This window comes from Opisthorchis viverrini (genome assembly GCF_000715545.1).
Source record: "Opisthorchis viverrini unplaced genomic scaffold opera_v5_44, whole genome shotgun sequence".
NCBI classification, from domain to species: domain Eukaryota; kingdom Metazoa; phylum Platyhelminthes; class Trematoda; order Opisthorchiida; family Opisthorchiidae; genus Opisthorchis; species Opisthorchis viverrini.
The window spans coordinates 1,636,590-1,661,800 of NW_008751700.1; the positions used below are offsets into that span (position 1 = coordinate 1,636,590).

The 25,211-nt window shown below is 41.7% G+C and overlaps 1 protein-coding gene across 1 annotated transcript; it reads right to left on the reverse strand.

Moving 5' to 3' along the window:
* Window positions 1-377: 377 nt before the first annotated feature.
* T265_03209 (hypothetical protein) lies at window positions 378-23,194 on the reverse strand (the record flags this gene model as incomplete). Its single annotated transcript, XM_009167628.1, has 9 exons — window positions 378-586; window positions 3,192-3,741; window positions 13,060-13,211; window positions 17,269-17,824; window positions 17,874-18,166; window positions 20,848-20,978; window positions 21,374-21,541; window positions 21,570-21,612; window positions 23,170-23,194. 9 exons carry the CDS (start codon window positions 23,192-23,194, stop codon window positions 378-380), a joined length of 2,127 nt encoding a protein of 708 aa, XP_009165892.1.
* Window positions 23,195-25,211: the final 2,017 nt, after the last annotated feature.

The window sequence follows — 25,211 nt, forward strand, 5'->3', positions numbered from 1 at the left end:
AGTGTGCTCTTTTATTTGCTCTGTTCCCAGAGAAGGATAGACAATACATATCACTAAATATATATAAGGGAGATGAAATCCCTCCACAAATACTCTGCAACCTTTTAAAGGCTGACATAAAAAAATTTTTCCTGATTTTGTTTTTTTTTGTATTCTTCACCTACTTTGATCACACGACTGTTCAGAGTATCTAAAACGTGCATTGTGATTTGTCATATTTCCCCCTCTCCCCACAAGTGGGTTTCGCAAACATATTCGGAAATTTATTCGTGTCATCTAATGGTGTATTTTTAACCGTAACCTATTTTAATCATCTGCCACCAGTAAACTCGTCATTCCTTGGCAGGTTTGGAGGAGATCCTTCATCAGATTAGCGGTTATAATAATGGAAACGTTGAAAAAGCCGCCACTGCACACATTTCCAACCCTCGCTGGACCTTTACGTATCCCTTTTCGCCCCAGTTTTCACCCCAGCTGTTCTTGATCAACCAGTAAGGCACTCCACGTTCCTCACCATAGCCGACAAGAAGCATTGCGTGGTTCACATCTTCACGGATTATTCCGCAGTTTGGCTCAGAATAAACATCTGTAATTAAAGGATGGAAATAAGAAAAACGGTAAAATCCTGACATTCTATAGGTTCGATTTGGAGAACTGGCAAAAAAGCACTTCTCATATGTGCTAGTCGATCCATGATTACGGTTAAATATCGCTTAGAACTACGTGTTACATAAGTGGCAACTTCCCTATAGTCTCCTTGATCCGTTCGAGATTTGTGTGGTTTTGTCTTCTGTATGTTTTACATTTGTTTGGTTAGTTGCGCAAACTTTTCTGATGAGATATGGTTAATGTTCTGATGCACTCGTTTAGAATTTGTGTGATGCTTTTCAGGATGCTTGAGTTTGACTGTGTGATAACGACACGAGCCTGTAGTCACATCACGGTATGACAATTGCTTCTGAAAACTTTACACTCACAGTTGGAAATGAAGTACCTCCTCAGTCGCGCACGCAAATACGCACGATACTCTCTCAAGCCAAATGTCTACACAGGCGAGAGGATCAAAGGCCCCCTATTAAAAGACCGATGAAATCAACAGAGCCGCCACTATCTGAACATACCTACTACGCAGAAGCCCAAGTTTTGGTATTCATAGTGCAGATGCCGTTGCAAATCACACTGAAGATGCATGTGTCTTGATTTGCTTTGAGTGCCCATAGCCTGGATGATTATTACTCATCATTAATTCTTTAAAATAGATTTATTAGAATTTTCTTCTGACCTTAGACCATATGCTTGCGTAGAAAACCCTTCTTTTAAGTTCGGCAAGCTGTCTAGGGTTTTTGATCATCTTCACTGTAATCTGCTGGGTCATCGAAACAGTAAATTTGCTAAGAGGCATCGATACATTGTTGCTGGTTTGTTTGCTCAACTGGGCAATGTGATTGCTAACGTTTCATCACCAATCGAGCTAACATCATTGGTGCGTTTTTGGGAACGCAAAAGAGCGCAGTGGTTGACCGGTGGTTGTGGTTCAACCACATTTCCTGAACGCTTTCAGTCAAATTTATCAGCTCAGAGAACAAACCAAAGGCATTCTACGCTACCTGCGCTACCAAAATCCTCCTAAATAGACATTGGTATTTTTGAACCGGCGTAATGCGTTAGACACAAACTCAAACGTGGTAATTCCACTCGGGTTTCAACATTATTTGCATGAGAGTGTACTCGTGTCGGAAAGGACAAGAAGTTTGCACCTCGAATTAATCACTTTATTTGCAAATTCACAACGTCTCAATATATGCTATCTTACAACAAATACGGAAGATGCCCTAAAACATATGAGCGATTTTTCAATCGAAGCCATGATATTCACTCCGAAAATTTTGATACCAATCCTGAATAAGACTGTTTGGAGTGCAGAACAGTTATTCAGGATATTAGCTCAGTCCGTCGATGTTTAAACTGCCCCAAAGTTTGACTGCTTTTGGATTATTACTTAAAAAGACGAATAACAAACCTTCCCTAGTAGTTTGTCTGTTTATTCTGGATATCTGGATGGTGTGAATGCTCGACCATGAAGTATCCTTTTAAAAGGACCCGCAGGAAGTTTTGAGTTCTAATTGTCACTCGCTAACTTGTTGGACTAGACTGCCGGGGTTGATTTTGGCAGCATATTGCGGCATACTGATTAAAATTTTGATCAGGTATTTGACAAAACCTTTTATTAGCATAAGGCTTGAGCTAAAGATGTGTATCACTCAGTGGCAGACAGAAATACACCCTCCAACAGCTAAAGACACTCCTTTATCCTTTCCATTCGGGTTGATATTTTGGGGAGTTTTACTTATGTTACACATATTTTTTGCTCTCCGTAGGAGAATAAATTCCTCTTTACAAAACAAATTGTCAAGTTGTTATTGAACATGCTGTAATAAAAACAATGCAGATGCCAATTAGGACTTTCTTGAGGCCACACTATATCTATCCACTAAAAACACAGGTCGTATTATTGGTGTTTTTCTTTAAAACATTAACGCGATCTCTCAAAGCTACCCTTGCTAACTTCTTGCATTCCTTTTTCTTGAAAATTGTCTTATTTCTCCCTGTAATCCTAAAAGAAATAAAAAACATCCAGTTTTCCAACAATGCTTCTGCATATTCCTTCAAACGAGACTATCCCACGCGCATTACTCTGTTAGCAATACTACGGTCAGGATGTGTGGGGCATGAATGGACACAGAGATATAGACCATATCTCTCCGAAATGTTGTATTTCGATCAAAACGAGTGAGCATTATCCCTGGCAGATTTTTACTATCCGTACATGTTAATGCAATTGTCAATGCACAGAGCCGAGGGAAATGTTCACTCAGATTACACTAGCATTAAAGATTCTCCCACTTAAACCTGGCTAAGCACACTGTTTCCATGAATGTCAACCAGGTTTCTGTTGGTAAAATATTTGTAATGTTTATTTAAAAGGGATCTTAAAGCCAGTTCGTATCAAAACATGTTTACCAGAAATGTTGTACTACTGTTTACACTATGGTGTCACAAGCTCAGTTCACAAATACGTACACCACTATCCTGATACCTGGAAATGAAGGTGATGACCCAGCTGTATAATGTAAGACGGAACTATGCCAGGTGAACTCTGTTTTCATTAGGAATGATCGAGCTGAACTCACCTGATTCGTAATCCTTAAAGCTTTGGTGATTGGCATCGAATAGTATTGCTATAGGCCCATAAATAGAGACTGCTTGGAGCAGTGCTTCCTCGTCTTCAGAAGGTAGAATCACATGGCCTGAAAGCTTGATTTGCTGTTTTGTTTGGTCATAGCCACAAAACTGGTTTGGAAATCCGGTCTCATCTGAGACGTACGGGTAATCTCGTTCGAGTTCCAGACCACCGACATTTTCTACATATTCGAAGGCCTCTGAAGGATAACCACCATTGCAACCGTCCGTTGTATTCCCTCGGATACAGTCAACCAATTGTTGCGAGGAGAACGCCTCAAGTCGTTTTTCAAAAATAAAGTGCCGTCCTTCTATAGCTCCTGTAGCGGCAAATGCCCAGCACGCACCACAGTCACCTTGACGCTGAACAGGCGTCACAGCTCCTTTTTTGCGCCCAGTCGTCTCTCGCGGTGGAGGTGCAGCAATTTTAGTGAATCGTGAGCCAGAATGATCTGAAATGTTGATCCGTCCAACGCAGGCATGTTGTCGTTCATTCGGAAACTACGCAAAAGAGAAAAGCAAAGTGTTACCGGTCACACAGCAAAACGTACCCGGTCACTGAACTCATTAATTCCCCTTTTAAACGTCACCCGACCTTCCTCATACGCTTTGTTGTGTTCTCTCACTCGCATAAATGATTGACAAAATGCGTCCAACCGTTTGAACTGTTCCGGAGAATCGGTGTATTTTCGGTCGAATTCGATTTTGAATTTTTCCCATGCGAGATGAACGGTGTAGTTTAAGTGATCGTTAAGTGATTCAATGCAAGTCGGCTTGTTCTTGGGGATGAGATCGCTCTTCCTGTTAGCTGTGAGGAGTACATCCCACTCATATACTTCATAGCACAGCACATAATAGTGCAAGATGACTAGGTATATTACAACCGTACATATAGTAGCAAAAGCTGCCATACAGCACTGGTAGTGAAGTCCAAAGGGAGATTAGTGTAAGTAGCCTGCTCATATATATCCAATATGCCAGTCAGTCGATTCCGGTCGATGATGGATATTGAATATCCCATTATCGAAATTTTCAGTATACCAAGGAAGTACGAAAGCACGAGATGCTTCTAAGAAAAAGCATCATAAAGCTTATTAACTAGATTTTAAGCATTTGCGTCACAGCACTACCTAAAAATTCTACAGTTGAAATTCATAGCTTCAAGGTTGTACTGACAACTTTTTTATGGAAGTGAAAGAGACTTGAAAGTATGCACATCATGGCTCTATTGAATTCAGTTCTTTCTTGGCACGCTGAGTTAAAATTTTTGTATCAATCTAGCCATCTGAAACAGTTCAGTCACAAGCGATACCGACGTATGTAAATTATGTACCCATACCACTGTCAGAAGCAGCCGTATACTACCTTAGCCCAGACTATTGTTTAGGCAATACGAAGTTTGTCAGTCACCCTGCACTAACCATTAAAGCATATCTTCAGGTCTAAGTGCATGACCATGAGCAATGTATGATGATAAAACGAACCCTTGATCAGAAGATAAATTTGCTTCTCAGTCTCGGTCAATTGCACGGTCGCAGAATGGTCCATGGTCACCCCAGTACAAAAGGAGTAATATCTCAAACCACTCAAACCACTATCTCAAACCAGCAACCAAACCACTAACCACAACCACTAACCCACCGCTACGCACTACTACGCTTCACAATAACGCACTGATGATGTCACCTCGATAGGTGATGAAACGTTTGCAACCAAATTGCCCAGCTCAGCGAACAAGCCAACGACCATCAAACCACCAAATTTGTCCCAGCTAGAAACCTGATTGAAAAAAAAACGGTGTATTGATGGCATGAATCGGTGAAAGTAGCACGCCCTTGTTTCACACGCCATGTGAATACAAGCGATACATTTTACAAGCTATAGATAAACCTCGTTCCTAAAGAGAATCATTTGCTGCCCTGTCGTAGAAAAAGCTGAGATAATGAAATATAACCCACACAAAAGGCTGTCAAAAACCTGTAAATTCAAACCTACGATCACCCTTAAAATGAAACAAATTCACTCTAATAGTGCTTGCTACGGCAATCCATAGCTTACGTGTCCTTTTTCCGGATTTCTGCAGATTACTGAGTTGTGTGTTTATAATGTATTTCCCATCGAAAATAAGTAAGTGAATCATAATTATTGAAAAGTAGTGGTGAAATGTCCCCGCCATAAATGTGACTTTCTAGATAAGAGTTTAATGGTTAAGCCGTAGTTGACTGTTGACATAACAGGGTCATATGTGTTCCCGCGTAGTGTACACAAAACACACCTGTGAACGCATAACTTGGTAGAAGAGCACGACAAGTTTCAAAGTTAAAAGTAAGCATACAGAGGGAAAGTGAAAATTGGGCTCATGCGAATGCTACAGTGGATCACACAAACATCCTCACAACTAACTTTTGTTCGGATGGAATGAGACCAACTAAACACATATAGATAGCTTCAAGACACTATGTTAATGTTTCCTTAAAAATCTCGACTTATTGGTTATTAGAAAACAGAGAATTACAGATACATTCCACTCAGTAATGCTGTGTGCCAAGTTTAGAGGAGGGCTTTCAGCTGGCCTCAGGAATTGTCGTGGACTTGGGCTGATTTATGGAGCCAATAGATGCTCCGTAGCCTGCAGCTTTGTGTTGAACACTCGATTAAATATACCTCAGAGTTGCAACATTCCCGAAGTGAATGAACTGTCAGGTAGAAGATTTGAGGCCTCCAAGCATTGAATTGCCTGTCTGAATTAAAATAACGATGCAACCATCGGACCAGTGTGTACTGGTCTACGTGCGCTCATCCATGTGTGGATAAAATCAGTCATTCCTATTCTCACTCACTCTCTTTATGTGCAATTACACATGTATACTACTGGCAATAATGACTGTTGCTTCAATTCATAAGATAAATTTATGCTATGAAGTCTAGAATGAGGAACCAGATAATGAGCAGTGATTCCAGCAGTACTGGCGACCTCCCTGAATTCTCGACCGTTCGGCTACGAATGAATGGTTAAGTTTGTGTTTAACTTATACTGAGGCAGGGTATAACGCCACTCATCCCTCAATGACTGCGTGAATTTCACCAAGATACATTTTGATCGGCCCAATTCGAGTTCATGATTAGTATTGCACCTGGTGAAATGAGCCTAAGAATTATCTAAGGAAGTCGTTAAAACGAGAATACTTCGCATTTTACAGAAATGTTAATAAACTACTGGACATCGAGCAGATTAACTATACACTACTTGAAACGTTTAAGTAGCTGAATAAGGAGATAAATTATCCCAACTAGGTTGCACGTGAATGCGCTTATCCATGATTTTTGCAATATTTTCAGGTCAGATCAGCTTTTTCTTGCAACGTATGCCATTTCAGCAAAGTAATAAGGTGCGTTCATGTTTTTTAACTTTTCGAGTGACCAAATACTGTAGTTTTACAGTCAATGTCGAGCTGCAAGCGTTTGCAGTCCCACAACATTTTGACACCTGTGTTCAAATTTCGCTCGCCAACCAAGCATACGAAAAGCAAGTGTCATGCGTTCAGATGTCTACAACGAACCAAGCACACATCCAACCTTTTTTGGATGTTGCCGTTGTTGATGATAACAGTGTTATACTACGTTGGCTTGGTATACAAGGACGCCCAGTTCCAAGCGTACAACTATAATGCCCTCAGTTGGTTACTATAGTGATGCTTTAATAGCTTTATCAACCTGCGTGTGATGGACTGTGATCAGCATCCTGACTCAGAATAAACGACACTGGATGATGGGTATTTGCTTGATTTTACAGCGAAATACAGATACTGCAATAGAAGTAATACACACCATATTTGTTGAACGACCCAGGTAGACTACAAGCACCACCAATAACGTACATATCAAATACTGTTTCAGTTAAGTTGTCCCGTGAGTACTTTTGCTCGGAAAATGGACACATCGCAAGGGTTCATGATATAAGCGCACCGCAAATTTTGGAAGAACCAATGACTCGGTTAGAAGGGCTTAAGCTGAGACTATTGCAATCGAAGGAGATTGATGACAAGTTGAGTTCTTTAAAGCAGATACATATTTGGTCGAAAATAAGAGAACAACTCGTATCAGAATGCTTTATTATCCGTCAGCTGCACTCGTTCTGGCGGAGATTGACAATGCGAGTTAAGATGATGGCAGTAACAACCAGATGACAGTGGTTGAGAGCAATCGCAGGCTTGATGACCATGATTGATTGAAACGACTGTCCTCCGAATTATGAAAAGGTACTCAAACACTCCTCGATATCACGCGCGACATGTGAGAGAGATGATACGAACTTACTGCACTTATTTTTGCATTCACCGGATAATCCATTCTCTCATGTTCTAACAAACCGTCAAGGATGTTGTCTTTGACTTTTGCTTCAATACTCTTTTACTGGTGTCTTTTTTGCTACAAATATTCACATTCTTTGGTCATCCAATCAAGCAGATCAGCTGATAGCCTACACGTATACGCCAGAATGTCCAAAGTATATCCAGGTACCTAAGTGATCAAAACCGTACTTCTCTGGGACATTCAAAATACTCCGTTGTTGTGTGGCAACGTGAGGCTGAAACTTTAACCCTTGCTATACACCACGCAATATGACACAATATGAACGTTTTGTTATCCTATGTAAATTTTTAGTCCTCATGTCTAACTTTGTCACAGTCGGTTAGCAAACAAAGCTGTTTTCTACATTCTAGTGCTATTTATGTCAGATGCCGTTACACACAATTCTGCAATCCATGATTTTTCACATCTACCATTTTTATCTATGCAATAATCACTGCATTTCGGGTGATTGTGTTTCAAATCATTTGTTGTCCTCTACATGGTTCACTTAGCACATGTCCAAAATTAAGCTTTTTGGATTGACCTGAAGTTCCCCCTTGTGTAATCAATAAGAGGAATTTCACTGATGACCCGATATCAAACCCTGGAATGTGGCGCAAATTAAGAAGCACGAAATAGCTGTAACTTATAGCAAAGTTCAACAACTGCAAAGTTTTACTACGCCGCTTTCCCCTATTTCCTCTTCACCCTCATATAATAAATGTACTCAAACACGCAAGTGGAGTGCTCTTCATACGAAACCGAATTACCATCTGAAGTAAGGAAGGGATGCCAGATAAAAAATGTCGGCCTACAACAGTTAGACCAAACTCCATCTGTCACTGATGATTGGTAAATCAGGAATTCCCAACCATATTGAGACCCACTATTCTTGAGATGTTGATTATCGTTCCCCCCTATTCCAGTGATCCGTTAGTGAAATTGTGTTTTAAGCTCTTTATACTGAAGCCCAAATTATCCTAAAAGCTAGAGGTACCAGTCTCTCTTCAATGGCTTTAACCAGCAACTGCATATGAAAGCGTGGTGGTAGATGTTAGTAGTAAGCCACCCGCCCATACATAGGCTTTGTCTATCCTTGCACTATTATTCTGTTAAGTTCATATCAAGAAAACTGCACCACGGTCTCGTCCTAAATAACACTTATCGTCGACATATCTTTGGCCTTCTTCAGACATGAATTCCGGCCGTTCAACATGATGCTACTAAAGCCGGACTACTATATAGGCATGAACCAAACCTGAGTGAGGTATCACGTCGAAACAAACAGTTTTGTGCGCACTGGATATACATTTGAGATAGACTCGAAGCCTTGAACAGTGACTCAGTAATTAGCAAGTTGTTTCGCTTGTTCAGTTCAATTATCAATTGCAAGCAGTCTCAGAAAAGACAAGAACTGGTTTGACGATTATTAGGTTTTCTGTGTGTAGGTGTCTAACATTCATTGCGTTGGTGCTCTGATAAGCGTAAGGCATGGTCCCAGTGTTCCTCTTTCATGAATTGGAGTCTGGAAAAATCCCCTTCTGAGAGAATGGAGAAGAATGAACTTGAAGTTCGTTGAGAATACACTACAAATTCAACGCCTTCAAATGTCATCAGTATATCAGCACGTTCCTCAAGCATATTTTAGGCGTTTCTTGTGTGCTCCCATTTTTCATTTTTTCCCTTGCTTCCCTTTTAGGACTATGTATGCACCGAGAAGATTCTTTTCTGTGTTCATCAGGTGTCCCATCTAGAAACGTAATCCCATAGACGGTCTGTCATTGTGCACATTAGCGAATGACACGACTAAACAGAGTTGATGCTAGTAGCGTAATTAAAAATGTTGAATCTCGTCATGATCTTCGAAGCACTTTGAAGCATCTACTCAGTGTCACTTCTTAACTATTTTCATTGAACACCGGTCTCCATACGTTCATGCCATGATTTTTGAGCATATCCAAGTCCTTTTTGTGCCTAACATGAACAAAACTTTAATGGCAATGTTACTAATAATGGATTCACGATAGCTTCGTTAACAATCTGGCAAGGCGGCGTTTGAACACTGAAATATACTAACACCGGTGAAGCGATGCAAGCAATTTAAACCCAGGAATGGAGTAACTGCCACTCACTTTTCTTGCAAACTTTGAGTCAGAAATTGAATTTCGTACTCACTGACGTAAGTACTAATTTCAAAATCAGTGTTTACCAGCAGAAAGTTCGTCAACAGTGAGGGATTGTCGTGGTTAGCAACGTTTCGGAGAGGTTTGGTAAAGTTGCTCAGCAATAAATCCCCCGATTGCTTATGAAACCTCTCTGGAACGTCTGGGTTTATTTTGATGGCCTGCACACATTCGATTTGAAAATTATCCGACAAATTCCAATAATAATAGTGGAAATAAGTCTGATAGCTACCAGACCACAACGCACTGGATTACGCTGAATATCCGAATCATTTTTGGTTTTCTGGGAAGCTACACAATTGTGTGACTATCTTCCCGAAATTTTCAGTACCTATCTGACGTGGTTGTAGAAGCGATGCTTTTGGAGCTACTGGACGATATTCATTATTGAGGTCGTTTCACAAGCCGTCAGATAGATGGAAGCCACGTGCGGGTGTGTGAATTTTTTTCATTTCAAAACAGACTGGCGAGTTCTAACCGCAGACTTCTTCTGAGATTCCCCTCATCTTCAAAAATGTTTTTCACTATAGAAGTTCCAATGCTGTTTGGAATTTGCAACTCGGAATGAACGCGCTTGTGAACTGGCATCAGCCCGTCCTCCTAGCATGCTAGCTTGTTGAAAAAATGTGACGCTCTCTAGCCAACTGATATGAAGAACCGCTCATCAAGTGCCCACTCTCAACGTCAGTGATATTTTTCTTCAATACCTTTGCAACGTCAGGTAATTAGTGGCAACCTCATCATACAACCTGAGTCGTTTCTCGTTGTTGAGAGGGCCTCTATTATTTTCCAAAAGACTGTATATATTACCCGCGAAATAGAGCTGTAAAAATTTACTTCGAGGTTTACGAATTAATGTGACCCACACGGAATTCATCAGAGCTTGTCTTCTCCGGGGGTTTTGCGCCGGATTACGACAATATCTCGAGAGTGAGTCAAATTGAGCGATTTTTGTTTTGACGCTGGTTCCAAATGTCCTCTCCTACAGAACAGTCAATCCACCCGCCTCTGACCATATATTTGAGGCCTAAACACAACTAGTGGTAGTAATTATTTGAATACCTATGCGCGTACCTTATTTGCAAAAGTGTATATAGGACTTCAAGTTTCTAAATAAATCGCGTTATTCGTTCTTGCATAGATTGGTCCCTTTCATCGGCGACGCACTTAATGGAACACGCTCACGGAAGTCTTTCTGGTGTTTTACCCTTATGTGGATAGGCTGTACTTTTATGACACACTCACTGGCTCATACCAAGGTAAATCAGGCGCTCACATCTACTGGCCACTGCGCACCTTCTTGTCGGGTCATCTGACTGCGCTTTTAAAATGCGGTAACCACAAACCGATTCGATACCGTAAAGGGGGAAATTCGATGACTATCAGAACTGACACATTCCTCCGTCCTCCAAGTAATACTATGAATTGTGCAACGAGTTCGCCAAGTTTATCCAGCCTGAGTAGCCGAAAGTAACCCTACATCTTGATGCTTGCCTGACCGTGGTCCCCAATTGTGAAGTTTCTTCATAATCACTAACCTAGTGAACCCTACGTAACAGTCACCTACCTGTGCACCCTGAGAGTTTGGAATACAGAACGTTCAAGATTATCCATTCAAGCGGACAACATGTGTAATTTCCCCGTTATATATCGTTTCACTTGTGGTCTTTTTCTCCTAAGTTGGTCGGAGTAACTGATGGCTAATGTCCTAGACCCCGTGGTTGCTATACGGTCGAGTATCATGCATACTGACCCATGTATCACCTTCCGCGTTATTGGTAGCTAAGTTTCTCACATATTCGGGTTAACTCCATATCTCCATCTGGTGAGAATAGAATTCGGCCGATAATCTTTGTGATAGTGACGGATTAATTTAACCTCCTCCCGTACAGGCATACTGCAAGTGTGACAGGTGGCTCCAGGTGCGAAAAAATGGTGTATGGGCCTTCTTGCTTATTGTGAGTACATTCCTGCGATCTCTTCCCGAAAGGCATCGCGATGGGCAATGTCTGTAAGTTTACCCATTTTTACGTAGTTCATAAAATATTTCCAGCTCGTGAAGCATTTTCGCTTCTTTTGATTCGGAAGTCTGTGAAACTTCCAGGAATTAATAATAAAGTGTACATACAGAAGCTATTGCAGCATGATTGGAGCTATGACAACAATTTTAAGGAAATACAAGTTGCAAAAACGTATGCCTTCGACGTGCACGTCAGTGCACGCCGAGTATTTTTGACTTCACCCGTGGTAACCTTTAATGAAGATCATTAAAATTTGAAGAGTTGAACTGTGTGTCTTTACCCGAATTCGGTATTTGTAGCGGCTGACTACTCTACTCCCTTCCACTTAACGCTGTATTTTAAATGAAGCGCCTGAGTGTGAACTACTCGGAGAGACATCGCATGCCTTCATATTACCTGGAAGCCTTGTCACTACAACCTTTGGATATCAGAGATTTCCCACTATTGTCTACTGTTGACCTAGGGAATCGATTCATCTTTGTGGGTAAATCTTATTGGTAAAGCTGAAGTTTTTCAAATGTGATGTGGGTGAAAGTTCTCGCAATTGACAAACGTACTGATGACTGTGGTTTCCCGGTCACTTTGCTCGGACGACCTTATATCTGAGCCTTTACAGCCTAGAAATGCTCTCAGTAGGAGGCTGTCACGGCACGATCTTGCATCAGAAGCTAAAAGTGATCACTTAGAAGAACAGGGCAAGCACACTGTATGTCAATGACAACCCCGAGAATAGCTGAACCAGTTATTAGGGCCACGGCAGACAGGGGCCAAATGCCCGCTCGAGCGGTTCCTGTATCCAATACACATGAATGTACAGCCCAACATTTTATCGACCTTTGTGTCCTGAGTGGCTTCGTCGGTTTGGCCTTTGTTTCCTAGACATACTTTCCTGGTTTCAGGCAATTGTGCGTCAAAGTATTGGCAGCTGAAAGAGCCGATTTGTATAGATTTTGCCGCTCAAGATTATTTTGTTGCTGTCGTTGTTTTTGACCGTGGTTTTGGTGATGATGGGCTGCGACCGTGTCTTTAGAGAAGTGACTTTGGATGGAAAGACCAAGTTCGTTGACAGGAACCCAAAATTGCAAGTCAGTTGGATGTATTTACAAACAATCACCTCGAACTAAAGAGTGTATTTTTGTCAATAAGCTGGTTGACTGTCCTTTGTTTGCAAATTGGTGTGAGAAATCTACCGAGTTGTTAACAGAGGGTTAGAGTTACACCAATGGATATGTTGACAGAGACGCCACCCCACACATATTCACCCCGCGTAGCAATCTCAAATACCCCTTCTCACCCCAGCGATCACCCCAGCTGTTCTTGATAATCCAGTAAGGGGTTCCTTTTTCTTCGCCGTAACCGACCACCACCATCGCGTGGTCCGAGTCTTTTCCACAAAGTGGGTCTGAATAGATGTCTATGATCGGAAGGGTTAAGGGTAAAAGAGTGTGCGGTTAGTACCACATAAATGAAGCGTAGAATAAGCCTCAGCCCGCTAGAGGTATACTGGATGAACTTATGGAAAGACATACATAATGAATATCTTTCAAATGACTGGCGTTTACATTTATGTAGCATTTCGCACGAATATATATACATACAGATCAAACCTTGAAAATGACCATCAGAGTTTGCTGAGATTCTCAGATCGGAGTGATCAAAAGTAGAGTAGACAATTTTGGGGTTATCCCATATGATGAAAGATTTTTTACTTGATTTTGAGACTCACGAGATTGGTTTAGTATAAGAGTTTCTTATGTTTAGAGAAAATATTTCGACATTTTTAAGATAGTGTCAGATAAAAATTGGATGGCGATGGCATCCGAGAAATGATTTTTCAAGTGAGTTCATATCGCCGTTTGCGCAAAACGTGACGACCAAGTATAGAATAGGTCGATAAACCTTCGAGAACTAGGTCTGACTCATGGGACTTATCAAGGTCTTCGGCAGCTTTATAAATAGTGTTTTGTGGAGAAATAACACTTCTGGGTTCGTAGCTGTTCAGAGGATCACACTAAACGGAAATAATTCAATGTAGGCTACATTTGTGGAGCAGGTTTCCCTTGGCGGTCGATGTATTTTCTACAACATCAACTGATATGAGCAAAACTCTCTCTCCATACTGTCGCCTGTTATTTTTCTTCATGAGACTCGTAAAAAATAAAACTTTATATTAAGCGAATTTCCGCTTTGTTCGCATTTCGAGTCTAAAGGAACAACCAAAATAGCTCAAAAAGGCACAGAAAAAGCCCACACTGAGGAGACTGACACATTTTAAGCGATTTTCGTCAGACAGGCGTATAAAATTCGAGGAGATAATGCAATGCATATGCAGCTTGATGTATGCCTATGAAATGGAGTTTACAGATTATTCATTTGTGCCATCACTTTCTGGAAACGCGAGACCGAATCAAAATACAGACGAGCCTCACATATTCATGCTGTTCTTTAAAAGGGCCTTCAGCGCAAAGGCTCCAGCTAGGTTTGAACAGGCTGATTTGGGAGGACACAAATTCTATTTTTTTTAATTTTGTCGTACGATACTTCAGTAGAAACTTTTCGGCGGGTCGTCACCTGTTTTCTCCGTTTGGATCATGACTAAAAATGAAATTCTTTAAAGTTTATTCAACGTTTTGTTAAGTTTGAATAAATGGTGTCTATAATTACAAAAGATGAGTTAAATTTTCCATGCTGCACTTAAGTAATGAGCCTGGTCTCATTGACATTATTGGACAAATTGAGACAACTTGAATGAGTAAATTAAAATAAGTTGTTCCACTGAGTGACACTGATGTGTGTCCAGGATTTTGCTGCGAAAATTTCATACATCAAATATCTGCTATTTCAATGCGAATGAATTTTGAAGAGTGCATTCACCGGGTAAGGTTCGAATAGACTGACATGAGGTAGGATATCTCATAGAAAGTGTAGGGGTTTTGTATTCCATGAAAGCCGAAGGCCACCTACAAGCAATTAGAGCAGATATACCTTTTAGGGGGCTGAATACGAAGAACAACGATAATTTTGGGGATATTATGTTGTTCATATACCTGAAGTGTGCTAGGATAAAGCTGGAGTTTGTGGATGTTCGTCGTATGAGGAAATCACACACGGGTCTCATGATTAGTGGCATGCATTAAGCAGAACTGTTGGGATATGTGAGTGCAGTTCCAATGCGTAAGCGCGGTAAGGATTACTTTGCTTGCTAGCTCAGCTGCTGGAATATCCTCCGGTATGTGGGAGGTCATCTGTTTGTGTCTTAACCAAGGCGTACTCATTCGTTCACATAAAATAAGGAAAATTCGTTTTATCTCTCCTACCGTAGTCGTTTAACAACAGGCAATACACCTTTTTTCTGTTAGTTACATTTGAGCGCCGAGGTCGCTTGCTGATGGAACACTATTAAAGTCAGTTAAAAGGCTTGGTCAGTGACTCAACGTGAATTAAATTCCATGTTGTCTAAAACATTCTTTTCACCTCCTAGGCGAATTAGAATCTGGGGATCGGTGACTTTTTTGGTCCCACTTATCCGACATATTTAGCAATGAAAAGAACAGCTAGCGGACGCCAGTCATGGTAGTTTCGGTGATCATTAGGTGATTGACAAGACTGATGTAAAATTTTAGTCATCTGAGTTTGGCGTAGAATCGTCTAACCACGCGAGATTCAAGGTTTATCTTAACATTAGGCAAAAAGTGCGAATGTGAATTTCTGCTACATAGAGTAGCTCAGCTTTCATATAAGCTCGCACGCTCGCCTGTACATCAGCAGCTGGCTGGACAGTGGTTGAAACGTAAGATTTGTTCAGGGTGATATGACGGGACAGAAATAGTGGACATCTAGTTAAATCAAAGAGACCATTTATTCATGTTCACGGTTGCTCTTAGAATTCTCGTGATCTCCTCAGCACTCTCTGTATCATATTAATGTCCAGATTACAAAAGTCACCGCTCGTTAATACAAGTGAATATGTGGACTGTTATGGCAGACACCAGATAAGTCTCTCATAATGATGGCATTCCGAGTGCTTCTGTGTGTCTTCTGGATGTTTTGATGGATCTCTTTCAGATGTCTCTTTATTGCTTAATTTGAACCAAAAGATCAAACGACACTTTACGTGCATCACTGACAAGTACAAAAAGCATGGTGATGGAAACATGTGCACCCCAAACCACCGGGGGCATCTGGTTCAATGTAGCCGAAAAGACTTGATATAGAAATAAAACTGTTTCCACTACTGTGACCATGCAGTTGGAACAGTTAATCAGTGCCCTATGGCAAAGTTGCTACCGGGAGTAAATTTCCAAGGAACACTTCAAACCGAATCTATCAAACAAACTGTTTGGGATGCACAATTAGAAGGTTTACTTTCGGCTTAACTTCAAATGCAATGCGATTTGTGAAGCAATAATAATAAAACAGCAGAAGGTTTTTGTTAAAATAGTTTATACCTCATGCCAAAAAATATCTCCATCGATTTTCGAATTATCAAAGAAGAGCTGAAGGAAGAATTCATCCATCGCTTCACTTCACTGTGTTTATGAATTTGCCCGATTCCTTAGAGCCAGTTATATCGGTTGGAAGACGGGAAGGCTTATAAAACATGTCTGTGAACACCCCGTCCCTATGACGTAAGGTCAAAGATACTTTTCCGTGCTGGACGGAATCAAGGCTCTCATTGCCTTCAGATCAATGCAGCAAGCAGAACAAAAACTCTTTGTCCTATACTGGGACTGGTGTCTATACAGGTACACAAAACATTTCCCACAAAAGTCTCGTCATCAAACAAGGTTAAACCATCATTGTCTGGTATGGTTGTGGTGTGGTGTTGTTCGGTAGTTTATCTTGTGCAGTCACTGAACAATTTTGACGAATAAAGTAGACTGGTATGGTAAAAGTCTTTTTCATGAACCATGCGACTGTTTGGTGATTAATGAAGTGCTTGACATTATAAGCAAACAGACATTTGTCAGATATTTGTCACATGTGAATTGGTTTAGCTCCCTTGCGTAGTTTCCCTATGGTTGCACGTGACACCGAAGTTGCCACAATACGTCTGTGATAGCAAAGTGAAAACTCATGAAACGATTTATTATCATTTCCAAGGTGGGTAGTGTTCAACCAAGACAGGCAGAACCGCTGGTAACATGGAATGCTTTTTCTAACGTATACCGTTTCCGGTGGACAATGGGTTATAGTTGAATCACTATTTTATCAACTTTTGGAAAAGATATTGAGAATTCCCTCTTACAAACGACCGCAATCTCATCGCCAAAGACCAATTAGTTTCTTTGATTAGATCCGTCCGGACAATGTCCAAGCGAATACTTTCAAAAACAGAGCAAATATCAATACATTATGATGTCGTTGATTTGGAGCTTTTGGACAGCAGCCTCTAGATAACGGTATTCTGGTGATTGCTGAGGTAAGTCAAGTAAGATCGTGGTCATTCAGAAACATTAAAGTCAACTTACCTCCTCGGTAATCCTTGAAGTTCTGCAGACGGGAATCTACCGATACTGCAACGGGACCATAGTACCCAACTGCCAGAAGTAATGCATCTTCGTCAAATTTAGGAAGAACGACAAATGCACTGACCTCAGCCATCCACTTCGTCGAGTCAAACTTACATTCGGGATTCGGCCTAAGTGTCTTATCAGAAATGTATGGATAGTCGTGCTCACGCTCCAAACCATCAGCATCTTTAAGATACCTGAAGGAAAGTATGGCATCTCCTCCAGCACATGCCTTATTCCCATACTGTGAGCTACAGTCGATCAGTTGTTGTGTGGACAAGACTTCAAGTCGATCATTGTGTATATACGCATGTCCTTCCACGGCCGCCGCGGATGCAAATGCCCAGCACGAACCGCAGCCACCTTGGCTTCTGATAGGTGTCACTGCTCCCTTTGTGCGCCAGTCAATTGACTTTGGTGGAGGTGCAGCAATTTTTCTAAATCTCGCACCAGAATGGTTCGACAAGTTCACAGGGACGTGTCCGCCACAAATATTTTCTCGTTCTTTCGGAAGCTATTCAAAAATAAAAAGAAACCGTCAATTACCAAGCAACGACAGATACCCAGTCACTGAATTCATTGATTCCCGTTTTGAATGTCACTTGGCCTGCCTCATAGGCTTTGTTGTGTTCTCTCACACGCAGAAATGATCGACAAAATGCATCCATACGTTCGGCATATTCCTTGGTATCGGAATAATGCCTGTCGAATTCGGTTTTGAATTGTTCCCATGCGATATGAACGGTGTAGTTCATCAGGTCATCCAACGAGTCGACACAATTCAGTTTACCTATGGGGATGATGTCACTCTTCTTTGTTGCTGTGAGCAGCACATCCCAGTCGTAGACTTCGTGACCTACGACACAATTGTGTAATAGAACGAGGGATAGTAACAGTGGCGCATTCATGGTGCACGCTACGAATCAGTTGTAGGGTGGCACATTGTTCGTGCTTTCCCTTTATATGTATTGAGGGTTGGTTGATCAGTGTCCAATAGTCCGGGTGGACATAAGACTTGTACTGTGAGTGACATATGGCGACCCAGTTTTGATAATACGAACGCGGGCGCAGTTGCGTTGATAATAATATCTCAAAAAACCACGTTTATGAGCGAAATTGGAAGACTCCAGAAATTCTTCAGGTTACAATGCGATGCTGATTCACTGAACACTGCGAAAAGTAGTATATTCGATAACTCTCACGGGAGTAAAATTCCCTGCTTATACTGCATGACATACAATTTTATAGAAGCTTTTACGTCACATCCTCATAGTCGAATTTAGCTTCCTAAAAGAGGAATTGACCTGCCAGCAGGACGACACCTGTCCATTTGCAAAACTGTGACTCATCCTTCATGTGCACGGCAGGTTAATCTAGAAATTCCTCCATGTAGACATATGAACACCTAGAAAAAGGACCTCAAGTTTTGTCAACGGTTAGATAGGGTGGCCTGAAGCCTCATAAGATTTTTAAGTTTTCCTTTTCCATGACCATATTTGGCCTCCGACTGAAGCCACGGAAATTAGGGCTAAGCTGCTCTAAGTTATATGTCTGGAGACATATCTCATGACATCCAGGAAATCCGCGTACCATATATTGATGAACGGGCCACAGTGCAAATTTTTCAATCTGTTAGTGATCATCTACCATACGTAATGTGATTCTGGTATGTCATCTACTTTTGCCATGCCTGTACGGAGACTGGCTTCAAACTTCACAGGCCTGTAATAAAAGTTGCTCTCACACCAAGTTTTTGACATGCTCCGATTTGCGGGAACCCTAAGAGAGGACGACGTAATATTGTTAGCTGTTTCACACAAAGAAGGGCAACAATGCCCAGCACGGTGGGAGTTGGAAGCATTCGCGCAACTCAAACATTACAAAACATCTGGGAAAGTATGCAAGCTGGCGTGGACCGTTGGAGCTGATAAAAGAAGACGGAGGAAGTCAGTGGTCATTATCAGCTGACTGAGTTAGGAACTGGTGTGACATACAGCGATGCCTGACAAAAAAATGAATGGACCTTGTGTGCTAACCGATCGGCGGTTTTGGAGGCCGGAGGACAACAGCATTCGATGGACCAATGTTTCGTTCCAATATGCCACCGCATGATTGTTTAGCTGAAGTTTATGTACTTCAGCCACGCCTTTACTGTGAGAGGAAGATTGGAGAAAGCCACGCTATCGCCAAGAGAAATACGGCAGCTGAGACAGTCAGAGTCTTATGTTGAAAGCCCTCTGAGTTCCATGTGTCTCGTTGCAGGCCCTGCATACTACCAACCAAAATGGCGATCCGTGTCAAGGAAACGTGTAAAGATATGAACACCTCCGATTGCACACAATGGAGGCCTTTGCCACAGGGGAATACATTGGTGTTAAATTTCTTCAGAGCCTCGCACAGTAAGGTACTTTCTTAAAACAAACCTGTGACCTTCCGGACGTTGTTGGTGATGTAAAGTCGGGGCATTGACGACTAGGCCGTGACAGGCAATGAGAAGTCAAACTGGGATCCCAGCTTTATAGCCTAGTTGAAACTGGCATGCAATTACAACATGGCAACTGAGAAAACTTTTGAAGTAAAACTTGCAGCACACGTAATTACCCACCTTCAAGCAGAAAGCAGTTTAAAAAATTTCCAGCCGAAGCAGCACGTTCGCAGGAATATTTTAGCCGTCGTACTGTTATGTGATCTATACTTCCTTTTTATTCACCTATCAGCCCTTCTCAAAACCAAGACTCGGGTCCGCTTAGACCATTGTTTGATTAATTTCGTGCCACCCCTTTATTTATCTCTAATTCTAACTGTGATGTAAAGCTGCACGCGTTTACTTTTGCGGCTAAGGGGAACAATCTGGATGTTGTTTGCCTCCTTAACACGTTACCCAAGTGGACCCAGTCTTAAACACTTTTGACTATACAGGAATTCAACCTACTTCCAGTGAGCAAGATCAAAAGAAGTATGGGGAACACGTCAATTGTTAATGTCTTTACACATTCTCTAGTGGGATTTCGCAATTGGTTTGTAGAAGCAAGTGTTTGTTTTGTATACTGAGTGACTGTGAAACGCCACGATATCAAAAGAAGGGAACACGTCAATTGTTAATGTCTTTACACATTCTCTAGTGGGATTTCGCAATTGGTTTGTAGAAGCAAGTGTTTGTTTTGTTTTCTGAGTGACTGTGAAACGCCACGATCGGCTCCATCCAGACTACTGTTGATCGCAAAGCGCTTGGAATCTCACTACTGGACCCACAACCTTGCGTCAAAAAGAAATTTGCGAGACCACTGAACCTCGACTGACCTCTCTGACACTGACATTACTTATTTTACTGCGTGACTTATCAGTTCCCCCCCCCTCCTCCAGTGATGTTTATTCCACTGAAGTTAACGCAATTTTAAACTATTTCACTTGGTTTATAGTTCCACATAAATTTCTGATATACTAGCCAAGAGAAACAATCGTAGAAAAGACCCTTTGCTCGCTACCTGCGATCTTTTCATGAATCCTTAAACGGCTGGTCAAGCCGTGGACACTAACTACTGGCAATGCTGTGGAATGTAGGTAGCTCGGGTGCGTTGTTTGGTTCTTGGTCTGTTCGCCGAGCTTGGCAGTCGGATTGCAAACACTTCATCACCAATCGAGGTGATATCGTCAGTGCAGGGTTGAGTCTACGAAATTCGCAAAATGTATAAATTTGCACGCCGATTTGATTCCGATAGGACTTTTCATGTAGTAGTATTAAAAATCGAAGTAGAATCTACGTGCACGAAGTACACATGCTTTGAGTTAAATTAATGGCAAAGAAGCTGTTTTCCTGGGTGTCCAACACATTTGCGCGGCATGAGTTGCAATTAAGCCTGCGGTACGCTTTTACCCGAATTCACCACATCAATTGTCCATCATCATCGTCATCATCATCGAAGCATGACATCAGTGTTCAACACCGATGCAGCACTGCCGTACAACCATGACTTATTTGAAAGCCTTATTGTAAAGAAAAGAATAAAGGTGGATGGGGGAGGGACTTAGTGTAAGCTTAACACAATCATTTCTAGGTGCCTACACCTCCAGACATTCACTCAGGCAATCTGGATAGAAACTGACAACAAGAACGCCACTGACATCGGTTGGCAGCCATATTTTGTAGTGTCTCCAACGAGGCACAGTGAGGATCACGCGGTCCTCATCCTGGAAGGTGAGTAGCACCGACAGCGCCCAAGCGCTGCGTGATCTGCTTCATACTCCTCTACTTCATACACCTCCTCATCGCAGCTGGTCTCAAGTCACGTGTGTACAGATTCCCTTTTAAAGGAAAGAGAGCAGCATAAATCAAATTGATCGCTGCCCACCGCAGACACTTTGCACTATCGAATGTTTACTCAACACCACACTTAAGGGTCTTTGATTCTACTGAATTGGTCAGATGTAGCACCTATTGATGTACCACCGTTTTGCACAGAGATAGCAGTAATAAAATAGGAGTACTACTCACTACCTACATTTCTATCGCAGCCGATTTTGGAGAATTAGCAGGCGACGACATTGCTGAAGCCTGTCGTAAATAGAATCTATCGGGAGGTTACGGAGGTGTATCAGTTGTACTGAAACCATTGAAAGATGATCAGCACCCCATCCGCCCAGAGCTTCAGGAATGTTGCAGAGGTTCTCCTCTCTTGGGGTAGGTCACTACAGTACGCCCTCTTGATACTTTTGATGCGAGGACTTGTGCCATTTTCTCAAACAGTTCATCCAGTTTTGCCCAAACAGGTTGCTTACAATCTAGGCGACCTCAGCTAAATAGGACCCAGGGTGCAAATCATACGTATATAAAATTACGTAGCTGACTGTCTCACGGCTACAACCATACTTAGGCTTGGTCACATTTGATTGGATGGAGAGAGCAAAGTTCAGTGGTTCTTGATTGCTTACGGCATATGGGGTTGTTTGACGATCCGTGACCGACAAAATTACGTGGAATTTTCAAAGCAAGATACATAAAAAGTTCAGTGAGCCCAATGATCAGATCCATAATATCACGTATACGGGGTGATGCAATATTTCATGCCAACTCACTCACTCAACCCTGGACTGACGATGTCACCTCGATTGGTGATGAAACGTTTGCAATGTAACTGCCAAGCTCGGGGAACAGACCAACAACCAAACACTAACTACTCTTTGGATCTACGGTAACATAAAGAGGTGGGGGGATTACTCAATTAACCGCGCACTGATCATCTCTTCTCAAATGGTGATGAAAAGGTTAATAATTACATATCTAGACAAACAGATCATCAGCAACTTGATCAAAAGCCGAAAGTTGGTTGCATTATAAGACTAAATTGTCTGTTGCGTCACTGGAATTACAGTACCACTATGTCACACTGGGTGAAATGATGTCGATCGGCTTAAGCTGGTATACAGTAAAATGAATTGCTTTTTCTCTCACAATCGATTTGTGTGATTGTGTAAATAGTGATATCGTCTTCTGATGCCTCAATACATCGATCATTTGACAACCCCTCAAGCCAGCCAAAAAACTCCTCCAACCGCTCTATTGTATTCGTTCATAGACATCATGCTAAATTTCTCCGCCTGGTATAAACTTCGGCCAAACTGTAACCTGATCACTTGACTTGAAGATGAGTCTGTTTCAAAACAGAAGCATGAACCTGCTAAGAAATCCACAGATTGCTGATGGACTCCCTTGAAATGGTGACCACAAGTTCGATCCCAAATAATGGCCGATTTTTCCGTTTCATGACAGTCAGCTTTATGAGCAGCGAGATGATCTAATAATTGACAAACTGACAAGGGACGAGAGATTCAAGTTGTTTCCAGGTGAGTTTCTTGCCTAACCAAATTGGCTTGCAACTGAGTACATTTCGCTAATGTCGTGCAGTTTGGGTTCAAGTGAAACATAAAGTTGACGGAAACTCGGCGACCGCACCTATCTGATGAGCCCCAAGAAGGGCGAAATTGGTCGTAGGCTGTCGAAGAATTTTCAGCGATCTTTTAAGTGGCTTCTTTTGCCACTTTTCATAAAAGTTTGTAAGACCATCGGTAATACAGACAGCTGTGACAGACCAGCCGCAAAGTATGCGGGTATGGCGAGTGTCTGTGGTCCGCCTGAAGGACAGCTTAATCACTTGATAATCCGGGCGGCTTTCACGCGATTAGGATGCATTAGGTCACTGTATTTCTGAACAATGTTTGGAGCCCAAAGATCACCGTTGCATAGATTGATGATATCATAACTCTGACAAATATTCCACAAATTAATTTTCATCACTCTTCTCGTTGATTGTTTCAGAGTGCAATGACGATGACAGCGGATTTAGAGTATGGGCTGAGGGATGGAGGCGATGAGTGGTCAGTTTACAAAACAACCTTTCTTTGTTACTGACCTCAATGAGATTTATTGCTATCAGCCCGATTGTACTTTTCAAGTTAAGCGAAGGGATGGTGGTTTTAGATTGGGTTTTGCCCAGTGTTTGAAGCTGATCGATGGTGAAAAGCTGAAGAGCAGTGTACAGCTATCTTGTTCTTATTACGAATACTCAGTAGTGTGTATTTGCATAAACTCCAGGGAACTCCCGAACACTTGACCTTTTTACCAGGAGAGGTTGCTCAGTAATGTCATTAACTCGCACTTAGAAAGGATAAATCACCTGGAAGGAAATCACACAGCAACACAAGCAAATATTGTCTGGAACTCGATCAAAAGTTCCAGGTGGTCGATCCTGTCGCTTTTCGACAGTTTTGTAAGATTACGCAGAATAATGGTGCGATATATCTAATGGGGGCGTTGTATGCAAGGAAGCTACGCAGAATTGTGCTTCTCGAGACTACTTTCTTTGGCCACGATATTGCAATGAGAGGGATGGTCTGAGTATCTGCTGTTTATGTCGACAACGAAGTGTATATTCAGGCAAGCAAGCAGCAAAGGAACCACACAAAGCCTCTGATGGATTTTTCATTACTGCTTCAAAAATAGCAGGCAACCGCGACGAAAAGGGCATACTCCGGATTACCACGTAAGTCAGGGCAGGAGGAACCAAGTAGCAATAGTGACCAAGTTTCGAGCAGTTTCACTAATCTGTAGAAATGTGGAGGATGAAAAAAAACACTTCGTAATGGGCAAGTATAAATCCTCCGAGAAGTTTCAGAGGCATTCGTTAGGCATAACTCCGTTCTACTTAACAAGTGGTCAGATGGTGGCGTCTTTGTTCCGGAGTTACTTGTTGGATGTAAACTGGAAAATAATTCAAAAAGATGAGTACACACCTGCGTCATTAATGGTCCTTGTCAATGGAAACGAGGCGGATCGCCCAATGAACGGGTAAACGGTTGCTTGGAAGCTTCACTTCTGTTATACAGGGTGTAACCAGGTCCTTCAGATGCAACTTCTGACAAATCGTGCTTCCCACGCAAAATATGTTCATAAAAAACATTTAAAAATTTATTGAGGATGAGTTCTGCTGCATGAGTTTTCTACGGGCAGCTTGGTCAACCGAAAAATCTGGAATATAATTCATTTTGAACTAATAGTGCTCTCATAGACGCGGGATTCGAGTCTGTGTAGGGACAGCGGTTGGTAAAAACACCAAAAAAAAACAGACAAACGTCCAGAGTACATCAAACATCACATCATTAGAAGATACAGTGGGCTGAGTTCGATAAGAATGAACATTTTGCCTAATATTCAGAAATTGATAAAAAAATCAACTGTTTCATTTTCGACGCGGAGTGAAGAGGACAAAAATTACAGGGAGGATACAACACCTGATGATGCGAGGCATTCAGCCTTGAAATGCTCTGAACATAAGCATGGTTTGGTGTCTGATCAGCTTAGCTTCATTTCCTGGACCTATACCGGCCACTTCAACATCTACGGAATT